Raw genomic sequence first — 12,139 nt, forward strand, 5'->3', positions numbered from 1 at the left:
ATGTACATTTGACAGAGAATTAATCTGCAGCAATTTTGGTTAATTAAGTATTAATCCAAAACCATACTCTGGTTCTAGCCTCTCTGATGTGAAGAATTACTGTTTTTCTCTGTTAAATGTAGGTTTTGGACCGTTGGTTGGACAAAACAGGACACCTGAAAACATCACCTTGGGCTGTGTAAGACAGTGGTAGGTATTTGACCATTTTCTTACATTTTATAGACTAAATGATTCAACAATGAATCAAAGAAAGTTCTTAGATTCATCTATGATTAAAATTAAAGTTAGTTGCAGCCTGAAAAGTATTTCTTTACCCACGAAGAGTCACACTTTGCTTGCCTGAGTCATTCCACACCTTACAAGCCCTGACTGAAGAATCCTAATCATATTTTATTCAACTCTATGGATTTTGGAGCAAAATACTGCATGAGCATCTCAGACCGAGAGATTTAAAAAATTTGATAAAGCAATGTGTGGTCCAGCCTTACAACTAATAAGTAAAACTGCGTATGACAGTGACATATGGAAAAAATATTCCACCTTTAAATAGAGTCAAGTCATCTCCGTCCTCCATCTGCATAATATGACAATGACAGTAATGTTCCACTTTTGGATCATTGTAGTATTTGAAATGTATATGAAGGGTCTTACACTTGGTTTATGAGAATAAAAGACTCTTTCTCTGCCATGCATGACCCTCCCCCCCACTTCCCTTTTCCCTTCCTCACTTCCCGCTCTAGTCCTCAAATGAGCCTCTATCTGACCCATTTCTCTCAGGGCGGACTCTCTGACCTCTCCGCTTTCTCCACTTGAAACGTCCGTGCTGTGTGATGTGGAGGCCTATATGTATGCCTGCCCGAGCTCGAACCCTGCGGTACGCTGCCGCACCAAAGTCCACGCTCCAAAGTTACAGAGCTCTTGCAGCGATTCTGGCTTGGCTTCAGAGGATGACAGCCGACAGTGGGGGCGCTTCAACTGGAGGATGTGTCCAGAGGTCCAGCCTCCTGCCATGCTGGGTCCCAGGTGTGCATCCTTTCATGGACATAATGTGTTCTTTTTTTCCCCATTTCGCTTTTGTGCATCCTGGGTGAATTAGCATGTGATGCAAGCGCAGCAATGACCGGGGATGGGTGTAGAGTAAACTGAGGTTAATGGAGAAATAGACAACTGGAGGCGCTGGGTGAAAGTAGATGATTATGCTTAACTTTGCAAAAACACTATTACTGTACTCATTCTTCTCCAGTATCTGCTGGCAGATCTGTGACCAGTGATTGACTGGCAGGCATTGGCAGTAGAGCAGCCCCTTTAATCTATTTAGAAATGAATGATTTGAAATGAGATATCTACTCCTGTGTCATGTTCAAAGTGCCTAAAGCAAAAGTCTGTGTGGAGGCTGAGGTATTAAAAAAAGCAATGATTAGTGAAGGCCCAAACTCCCTGGAGGAAGACGATTTGACTCAGGGTTTGTGGTTAATATGCAATGACTGAACAAATATTTTACTCGTACAATCTTCTGTGGCGAAGGCGGGAGGTGTGTAAACCAGATAAATGACTCAACAGACATCTAATTTCAATGGTTTATGCCAGAGCAGTAAAAACGACAAGCACTAGGCTTCTGTTTGCTGCTGTTATAATATTTAAATTATACTTGTGTCACTTACAACGCCATACTCTCCTGTGTCACTGTGCTGGATGCCAACTGAGAAAATTGGGATAACTCATTCAATATTTCCAATCTTTGTCTAGTAAGTGAAAATATTGGGATTTGTGATTACAGTCATCGTTGTAATATTGATTCATGTGTGGGCAGCAGCAGCAGCAATTTCACTCATGTGGAACCGCAGTTTGAAATACAGTTCTCAACAAAGGGCAAACAGTTACTGACAAAGCAATTTTCCACTCAAGGTCTCCATAATACATTAAGAAAGGCTTAACGTAACCCTGTAGATCATGGTATGAAAACCCAAGTACATTTCACTGGCTGGATGCCTCCCATATGACAAGCCTAATTACAGTGGAATAGAAATAAAATGGCTCTTAAATACAATATGCACAGTCAAGTAAGAAACTTTTTAAATGAACATCTATTAAGTCACTGCCACCGAATGAAGAAACATGATTGATTGAGCCTGTGACCCACAGATCAGAGTACTGCATTTATATATTTGCAGTATTGCAAATACTATACTAGATGTCTGCAGCAACGTTCCCAGAGAAAATGTGTGAAGTTACTGCTGATGCAAAGCGAACATTTCCTACTGCTGCAGCTTCACATTAAAGCTTAAACCTACCGACTGCTATCATTTCTCAAAAGTGTCTACAAAACAAGACAACAGTTATTTTTGGCATTTTTGACAGCATATCAGTTTGAAATATTGCAGGGAGTAATGAAAGGAAGGAGCAGCCAAGATGAAGAGCTGCAGGCTGCACACCTCCAACTTCTCCGTGAGGTTTTACTGCTGTTCAGACAGCATAAACCACTGTTGCTCACAGAATCATGTCAAAGAACAATTATTGGCTGATTTCTTTATTAAAACAATGTTTGTTTTGCTGGCCCCAGAATTCTGGGACATGTAGTATTAAACCTCTGTTTACTGTTACCTCCAGGTACAAGAAACTGCTCTTCAGAGTTGTATTTAGTGGACCTGAAGGTCAGACAGTGCAGGAAGCGTTGGGACAGCTTGTTTGGGCTGTGTACTCCACATGGATCAAATGACACAGTGCTGACTTTCATCTTAAATTTAAAGCTGCTCTAATCATCGTCTGTATATTAACAATGGATGAAAAGATTTGCTTGTAGTAATGAACTTACAGAGTAATCACCAGCCGCTCTAGTTCCCCTCAGCTCTACAGGTTTTTTTTAGCATCTTTCAGCTCAGTGTTTTGGTTTTCAGCTCCCAGCTTCACTGCTTTGATTCATTCTCACGGCTCTCATCAGTGTTTGAAGCTCATGTCACCTTTGACAGACGTGCTCTGTTGCACCTGTAACCACATCCAAAAGGTGATGTCAAGGTGGGGCAGCAAAAGCAACATTTTCAGTAGGTGTGAAGTTCTTATATGTCAAAGGTTACGACAGGTGGTGCTGCCCCCTAGTGGCCCAAAAAGATGAAATTAGTGTAGTTAAAGATGTTAATCTCCACATGTGATTCAGCCCTTTAGTCAATAGTCCCCGAGGATAAAATGCCATACTTGTCCTTATCTATTCACCAAATGGATGTGAACACAATCAAAAACTCTGAAGTCTTTGTGTGCTGAAGTGGAGCAAAAACAATTTAAAAAAAAAATCTCTCGCGGTCCTCATACTGACACATTTCACACACGTATCTCACGAAAGGAAAGGCTTTCTGTGGCTGATCTGAAACTGGACAAAGAATGAGTGAAATGTGATGATAAGAAGACATTTTCCCACATGTTTGGACTGGTCTTTATTCTTCTGGGCTTCAGTGGTTGCTTAGCGGGGCGGCAGGAATGGGAACGGCTAAGAACAATATGGGCTAGTCTTTCATCAGACATCTGTCATCTCATCTTCCATCTCATCCCCCTCTGTTTCACCTTCTGCCTCGCCTTCTTCTTCCTCTTCCTCCTCTGATGTCACATCCAGCTCATCCATCTGGGAGACGCACTTTGGACACGAGCAGACAAACAGGTAGTTCTCCCTGGGAAGAAAATGTTCCACCAGTTACATTTTTGCACCTCCCACAAGAGCTGAATTAATCAGAAGCATTTCATACACTGCTGTTCAGAGAGTGAGTGAGTGTTTACAATGCCGAATTCAAAAAAGTTGGGACATAGTGAGATCTTTTTTTAATCCTTTTTGACATAGATACATACATTTGCAAGGAATTTAGGGATTTCATCATCTATAATCCATAATATCTTCAAAAGATTCAAAGGCAATTTCAGGGATGTCCCTGCAGTCCAGACCTGTCTCCCACTGAAAGTACAACAGTGGAGACCCCAGACGGCTGAGCAGCTGTCTCACTTTCAAAACTTCAAAAATCAGTGTTCTCACTTCCCAAACACTTCCTGAGTGTTGTTTCCTGAGTGTTGTTAAAAGGGGATGTGACACAGTGGTAAACAGGCTGCTGTTTTTTGGAACATGCTGCAGGCATCAAATTCAGAATGAGTGTATGTTTACCAAAACACAATAAAGTTTGAGGGTTAAATATCTTGTCTTTGGAATCAGGGGTTTTAATTAATACATAGGGTGTCGTATTTTCAGCAGGTGTGATACAGAAGACGCAGGAAGATTCACAACACCAGCCTGCACCTATTCAAGGCTGGCAGTTATTACAGGATGCACTAAAAACCTCATCCATCTCAAACCAAACCTGATCCCCTGAAGTGTTGGGAGTCTAATTCAAAGATGGATTGACATCATGTTGATCAATGAGGAACGTAAGCACCTCTGCTCCTTATTGCCCAGAAGGCTTTTCATTGATCCAGGTGGAATTCGTAACAGCATGACCCCCTTCAAGTGATTAATTCAAGCGATGTTTACCTCAGAATTTTGTGTCTGCTATGACGGCTTCGGTCCCGCTGACAGCAGTCCAGATAACTGATGCAGATCTCCTGAAAGTTCAAGAAAACGCAGTTGAAGTTATTGAGCCTAGAAGTCTTAACAATTACTTCAGTCCCATAAACGTGCTACTTTCCAAATGGCAGAAATAATTCATGCTTTTCCCCTCCTGCAGGAAGTTGCTGTGTCCCTCCATCTTTCTATGGGTGAAATGTGACAAAGCGCTCCTGTATTAGGGAGCATTCAAAGGAGAGCTCTGCTGTGAAAGTAGCACGGCTGCTGTGACATTACTGTGCCGCGCAGATGCGAGGCTTCTCAATCTTTCTGACAGCTTGACAAACCCACTCCAATCCTCAAAGTCTCAGCCTTCTAATACTGTCTGACATGGGAGCACACAAAGCAAGAGAGGGATGTTCTGTCCCGTCGATCCCAGGCCGGAATTTATCACTCCAAACCCAGACGTGTCAGCTGACCTCTCCTGGGTTGATGTCAGTAAGGGCGCTGAGCTGAAGCAGGAAGTTGTTGTCGGGGAAGGACGCCTCTGCGTTGGGTATGCAGCTGTGGTTACCTTCAGGGGTCAAAGAGGCAACAAGCCAAAAAAAAAAAAGGGGTCATCATCAGACGTCCTCTTAACCAGAGCAACGGTGTCTTTGAGCTGAAGTGACAGCGCTCATAACATGATCATCATCTGCACTTACATGAGCTCTGAAGCAGGAAAAGTCCAGAGCCCTCACAGTTTAGAAAGTCTCCCGTTTCTGCGGAGAGAAGAAAACAACACATCTCTAACCTTTGTTGATCTGACCACAGTTTACATAATGACAGCAATGGCACTGGGGCAGCACATACAATAATAAACACTCACTCATACAATATGACCACTGCAGATCTGCTCAGCTGAGACTAAAATAATTTACTCGCAATGATACTGCAGGACTGAGATAAAACCGTGACCTTTCTCAATGTCCTTGTACAGCTGGTCGATAAAGGAGTCCAACTGCTCCCTCTGCTGGGCAGGAAGCTCAAGTGCATCACAGGCATGAACCCACTGGCTCAGGGAGCTGAAATCCAATAGAACGCAAAGAGAGAGACGAGCTAAGATTGAGGAAAAATGGAGGTGAAGGACAAGAGAGGTGAGTGTTTACCTGGTGCCGATGCCTTGTCCATTGGTTCCCACAAGAGCAAACAGAGAGCGGAAACCTTCAGGGACAAACCACTGCAAGACAGGCACATCTTTTATTACTGATCCAAGCTGGACAATCATTCATTTCATTCAACCCCTTTCATGCTGAGGTCAGAGGTCAGGGTCAGCGACAGCATCTCTGTAGGTGGTAGAAATTCGCTATCTGTACATTGACCTTCCAGTCTGGTCAGTGTATAAACTTTATTTTGGATGCACAACACACCAACGGACACATTTCAGAGATTAATCATAATATTCCTACAACACCATCAGTACAACATTTAAACTAAAAGTGATCACTAATTAGGTGCCCTGAGCATCAAGCTGCAGGATTTAACGTGCAGCTGAATGGAGCTGTTAGTCGATCAGCGCCGGTCAGGCCACACACACAATCTGAAGAAGTCAACGTGCACTTTTTGAACTGTTGAACACTTTTCTGACAAAAATATTAATGGATTTAATGTGGTAGTTCGACATTTTGAGAGCTTGTTTGCTTTCTTGCCAAGAGTTAGACGCAACACAACAGTTAGTTATTCCCAGTCTCTATGCTAAGCTAAGCTAAGCTAAGCTAAGCTAAGCAGCTGCTGGCTGTACAGACATGAGAAAGGCATCAATCTTTTCATCCAACTCTCAGCAATAAAGCAAATAAACATAGTCCACAAATGTCGAACGTTTAATTTAATCAAGAAAAGAACACTGTGATTAACTGATGATGAAGGTAAGTGTTAGCTGCAGCAGCACAGCTGTTACGTGTTTGGTAAAAGTACATATGAAGAAACATGTGGAGCTGTTCTTTCTTACCCGACTGAGATGATCCTCGTAAAGTGCTGCTTTGAAAAGGCTGTGTAACAAGGCCAGCTGCCCCTGCACAAACAAGGTTAGACAAAGGAAAGGCACGTTTTACGTAACAGAAAACATACACTGCATGTGTTTTTGCATGTTATGTGTGGCCACAGCGGGAATTAAAGCTCTGTCGGGGGAATAACTCTGTCATGCTTTGCTCATCGAGCTGCAAACAACCGTGATTAGCGTGAGAGCGTGATATCGTATTTGAACCGCCAGACTTTATACATTTTGCACTTCGACAATTTCATCCTTCAAGCAGAAATAACATGATGATAACTTACTCTGAACTGCTCTCCCAGGAGCTTATGGGCCATCTCCTCTTCCTCATTAGCTGCCCGGCTACAGAAGTGTTTGAACAGCTTCTGCCAGTGTGCTTTGTCTTTGGCCTTGACAACGTAAGAAATAACCAATATTAATAACAAACATTAGTTGTTACAGTGAATTTTATTAGACCTGAAAAAGCCTGTTGGATGAGAGGCGAAACACTTTCAAGTATCTACAACCAAGTCCAATTTCTCTGAATTCAGCCTTCCTTTAACCGTGACCTGACCGACAGATTCTTCACAGGCGTCCGTCTTTGGTATTCATTGCCTAATAATCAAAACTAAACCCCTGGTGGCATCTGCATCATGACAGCACCTCATTTGGAGCTTTTCACGTAGTTAATAAGAATTCCAGCTTCCATAAACATTAAAATTGCCTCAGGTTGATTTAACATGGTAGACAAAGCACTAATCTGTTATCATTTATTCTCAATTGACTATAAATTAAATCTGCAAATATATACAATTCTGAAGCTGTTAAAGGGAACTTGTTAGCAAACACTTGCTTATTTACATACCCTGCAGACACAAAGCAACATTAGCATTCATTTGGAGTGGTCTTTATGACCAACTAATGAATGCAAGTGCAGTATCCACACTCCTTTTAGCTCTGTTAGGGTCTGTGACAACTCCTGAGACAAAAGGCTCTTTAGCAGCTAAATGCTACATGTTCAGCAGCGAGACGCTAACTGTGTGTCTGTCTGCTGTTTGGTGCTGAGCAGGTCGTCAACAATCAGCTTATCAGAGGTCTTTTTGATGAAAACAGCTGCTGCTGGAAACACAGTTGATGAGAGTGAAGAGACCAGCCCAGGATGAGGGAAGTTATAGGCAGTAAAACCAAAACAATGAGCTGAAACACTGTGATAATTCTGTTCTTTATTACTACCAAGTGTAAACCCACCGTGAGGTCACCCACCAGTTTGTGGACTGCCCTGCTTTATCGTCTATTTCACTCTACATGGGACCATAACTTACACAATGAACATGATGCTGCTTTGAAGAAGACTTGGAACTGAGAACATAAACTCCAGAGGTAATAAATCAAGCGAGACGTGGGGTCATTTTCTCACAAGCTCACATACAATCTTTTTGCAGCCCCCTGCTGGCCATCAGAAAGAATGCAGGGACAAGCAGCTCCTTTCATATTGTGCAAAGTCATTCACTGTTTATATGAAAATACTGACTAAAGCAGTTTTAAAGTTTTATGTGAACGTGTGCATCACATTGTGCTTTATTTATTGCCATAGTTTAATTTTTTTTTAAGTTGGCAGTGGGCAATAAAAATCTAACTACACAAAGGTAAGGTGTTCGCGTTTGTTTTGCATGGATACTTCAGACTGAACTGAACCTCAGATCACCTCACAGCCCGTTAACAGACTCACCTGTTTGACCACAGCGACCATTCTGGCCATAAGCATGATGCTGGAGGTCTCTGGGGGATAATGCATACTCCTGAAGAGAAGACAAGTGGTCTTCACTGAGGTGAACGAACATTTTACACAATAAAAAGAGGGCTTACAGTGAAAAGCTCTCTCACCTCCACGCATCTTTCAGCTTGTTGATGGGGTGGTCCGGGTCTTCCTGGGAGGGGCCCAAACACAGAACCCGATGATACTGATCTGCTGCAGCTTGTCGACACTCACTGCTGCAGTACACCACCTGCAGAGGTTCACATCAACCAGAAAACACTGAAAATCATTTCAAGTGACCAACAGAAAAATACTAAGAAGTGTTCTACACATATAATCAACTGTTGGTCAACTGTGTTCATTCAGCCCAGTTTCCTTGACCACTAACTGGAAACTGGAAAGCACAGGTCTTCATCGCCTAGCAACAACTATTGGTGAGCTCGCTGTAATCAGGAAATTATTTGTTGGTTTGTTATTCTGTCAGGAAGGTAATCGGATTTGTAGTCAGGGGTGACCGTTTCACTTCTGTCCTGCTGAATGGAGCAAAGCACAAACGAACAAACCTCCATGACGTTTCAACTCATTCTGAATACGAGTGTCTGGATTCAGTGGTTTTACAGATTGTCAGCGACTCGTTTTTATACCTACTGGTGTTACTAAAGCTTTTCCATTGGTCACAACAGGAAATACTAGAAGTATAATTTCTTAGAAAAGAAAAGAAATGAAGCAAATTTTTATTATTATATTTATTATTATTATTATTATTATTATTATTATTATTATTATTATTATTATTATTATTTTATAGACCAAATCTGGGATATAATTATTGATTTAAAGGGTGGATTGATAGAGCTTCATAAAGGCCAGGTTATATGAAAGGTGCAATGAGGTTCTTTTGTATCAATATATATTTTTAATCATTATTATTATTTTAAAATTGCATTCTAAATCAAATTCAGTGCTTCTAGTGTATTTGTTCTTTTCAATTTCATTTTTTTTTAATTGTTCCTTATGTTAATCTGTGTGTATTTCATTGCACTTTATCGGTTGTGAAGCATTTGTAACGTTCTACAGGTTCTAAAAGAAAAAAAGAAGTTATTATTATTACAACCCCAGTTCCAAAAGAGTTGGGACGTCGTGTAAAATGTAAACAAAACAGAAGGAAATCATTTGCAAACCAACTGTGTTTACTGACAACAGTCTCACAAAGTGTTCCTGAGTCCTTTTAGAAATCTCCTTCATACAATCATGTGTTCACAAAGTACTGAACCTCGCTCCATCCTCGCTTGTGAACGACTGAGCCTTTCCAGGACGCCCCTTTCATATCCAATCATGACACTCTCACCTGTTACCAGTGAACCTGTTTACCTGTGGAATGATCCAAACAGGTGTTTTTGGAGCATTTCACATCATTCCCAGTCTTTAGTTGCTCCTGTTCTAACTTGTTTGAAACGTGTTGCTGCATCAAATTCAGAATAAGCAGATATGTACAGAAATCAATGAAGCTGATGAGGTCAAACATTAAATGTAATGTCTTTGTGCTGATTTCAGTTGAGTTTATGTAAAAAAGGAATAGCAAATTATAACAGTCTGATTTATTTATGTTTTTGGAACTCTTTTGGAATCGGGGTTGTAGCTTCAGGAACCTAAATCAGACAGCAACTCATACTGTACCAAATTACTAAATACTAAACTCAAATCAGGCTGTTGCAGTTATCTGTGGCCTACACAGATATACAGTCCTGCAAATGCAAAAAAAAAAAGACGCTAAGGATAAACAGCTGTCTCTGTTTTTCACTTTGCTTAGTAAAAAAATAGACAGATTGGTTGACTAGTATCAATAATGAACGTAAAAACTGATCAGCTTGTCACATCGTCCACCACTGATGCAGTGGAAGCTCCTCCCTGATCGCAGCAGGCTTCAAACACATTTCTTGTCCTCTAGAAGGACCATCCGTGTGTTTAGGCCCTCATAAAGCAGCATCAGAGGAAGCGTATCCTGAGTGGTCTGACCTGGCACTGAGGGCAGGCTTGGTGCAGCTCTGGTCGGACGCGGCAGAGCTCGGGGTGAGGCAGGCTGAGCCCGGGGATGCCGCTGAGCCTCCTCGCGTTCTCCTCTGCGGTCTCCAGAGCACGTAAGCAAAATTCACAGGCTGCAGAAGGACGCATGAGCAGAGGAACAGAGGTCAAACATGACGGCAGAGCTGGTTGGTTTAAGATATTAAAGTCTCATTCTAGATTAAACCCGGATTTATCCTGTATTTGTCAAATCCATCTTCTGATATACATGCTACTGTACATATATTACATATTGTGATAAACTGTCATACGTTATCAATAAAACATCTGTCTCAGTCCTTGTTAATTAATGCAAGATGCTGTTCAAAAGTCCAGTAAATACTGTAGGAGTGTAAACACTGTAGGGATGTGGACCAGGGAGTGACTCTCTGCATGTGTGCACATCTGATCGGCAGCGCCTTCGCTCAGCCCACCTTTATATTTATACAGAGCATTCCACAGGAACTGGGCAGACACCACAGGCCGCTCAAAAAAAATGGCCTCCCCCTTCTTGATGCTCCGTTTGGCGAAGAGACCCCTGCCCTGAAACACGAATAACACACCATCACTGCTGCGCACCGTCCAGCAGAAAACACAATGTCAACAGAATGAGTCAGCAGGTCCACTGTGAAAGAAACGTGGTGACACACAGGAGGTAAAACTATTCTCCATCTTACTTTACATTCATTTACAATCTGTTTTATGTCCACTTTATTCAAAGCACTCACTTGGTGCATGTAATTATTTTCTTCTAAAGCATTTTGAGCTGCTATTCCTGCATGAAAGGTGCTACACAAATAAAGTTTATTATCATTACTGATTATTATCCATCCTTTAATCTCTGCACTGTCAAAGAGGGGTGAAGAGATGCTGGGTGACTGATCTTTATGTTCCAAAATAGTGCGACCTAAGCATAGAAAACCTCTTCTTATAAAGCTTTGTGTTTATGTAATCTGCCTGTTGTCCCACATTATCGCAGCAGTGCAGATTTCAAAGGATCAGCAGACACTGGATGGGTGGATGGATGGATGGATGGATGGATGGATGGATGGATGGATGGATGGGTTGATACCTGATGGACTAAACCTAAACCAGACAGCACTGTGAGGGAAATGATGATTTTGTGCCCTCGTTAAGCTACACCTGCTGCTTTATCTCAGTGCTAATGACTGTACTCTTCTCTCCTCGGTTTTCGGCCTCTAACACGAACCTCTTAGCAAAAACGAAGCTAAATGTCATATTTTGGTGACAGTGAAGTCACAGGCTCCAGGATATCACACGCTAATAAGTTTGATGGCGTAAAACAGAGAAGCTAATTTCATTTAAACGAGCATTAAGCCTCCAAACCAGTGACTTTCTGGTAGTTTTGGACACTAACAGGTCTCACATCAGTCCACTTCCTGCAGGACTTAGTGAGCCCAGCAGTGTCTGCTCTGCCTGGCTGTGATCTGCACCGGCAGCCGCTTCACCGCTGCCACCACACATCTGTCTCAATGCCTTTAGTCTGACAAACTCTGGCGCTCCTTACCTTTATGTTGTCTATAAAGCGGACCTCCACGCTGGCGGCAACTTTGCCGGGGTCCACGCAGAGGGAAAACATGTCATCCAGGGGAGCAGCCATGTTTCTCAAGACCTTTTCCCTTGCAACTCTGACACCGGTGTTTTAGCTGCGGAGAGAGGCGGCAGCGGCCTCTGGTGGCGGGCGTGTGAAGTGCAGGAGTTTCTGCAGCTGCCCCGGATGTGTTCATTGAAGGTGACTAACAGCAGAAAATAGGCTAAGAAAAGCTGTTTTGTGAGCTTA

At 42.2% G+C, this 12,139-nt stretch overlaps 1 protein-coding gene across 1 annotated transcript; it reads right to left on the bottom strand.

The window, feature by feature from the left end:
• Positions 1–1,564: 1,564 nt before the first annotated feature.
• Positions 1,565–11,997, bottom strand: smyd5 (SMYD family member 5). The gene is made up of 13 exons (XM_070963299.1): positions 11,867–11,997; positions 10,773–10,881; positions 10,294–10,433; positions 8,406–8,527; positions 8,251–8,320; positions 6,827–6,931; positions 6,501–6,563; positions 5,662–5,732; positions 5,471–5,577; positions 5,218–5,274; positions 4,993–5,087; positions 4,502–4,572; positions 1,565–3,656 (listed from the first exon to the last, which is right to left on the bottom strand). The coding sequence occupies exons 1-13, from the start codon at positions 11,957–11,959 to the stop codon at positions 3,506–3,508; spliced, it is 1,254 nt and encodes a 417-aa protein (XP_070819400.1). The 5' UTR covers positions 11,960–11,997; the 3' UTR covers positions 1,565–3,505.
• Positions 11,998–12,139: the final 142 nt, after the last annotated feature.

Source organism: Chaetodon trifascialis, chromosome 5 (assembly GCF_039877785.1).
Source record: "Chaetodon trifascialis isolate fChaTrf1 chromosome 5, fChaTrf1.hap1, whole genome shotgun sequence".
Lineage (NCBI taxonomy): Eukaryota > Metazoa > Chordata > Actinopteri > Chaetodontiformes > Chaetodontidae > Chaetodon > Chaetodon trifascialis.

What these genes read in the sequence shown, in the direction of transcription:
- smyd5 (XM_070963299.1), bottom strand. Translation starts at nt 11,959, where the DNA reads ATGGCTGCTCCCCTGGATGACATGTTTTCCCTCTGCGTGGACCCCGGC. An exon ending in AAGCCTGCCCTCAGTGCCAG is followed by an intron (nt 8,528 to 10,293) that starts GTCAGACCACTC and finishes GAACCTCTGCAG; the next exon opens with GTGGTGTACTGCAGCAGTGA. An exon ending in GGACAAGGCATCGGCACCAG is followed by an intron (nt 5,578 to 5,661) that starts GTAAACACTCAC and finishes ATTGGATTTCAG; the next exon opens with CTCCCTGAGCCAGTGGGTTC.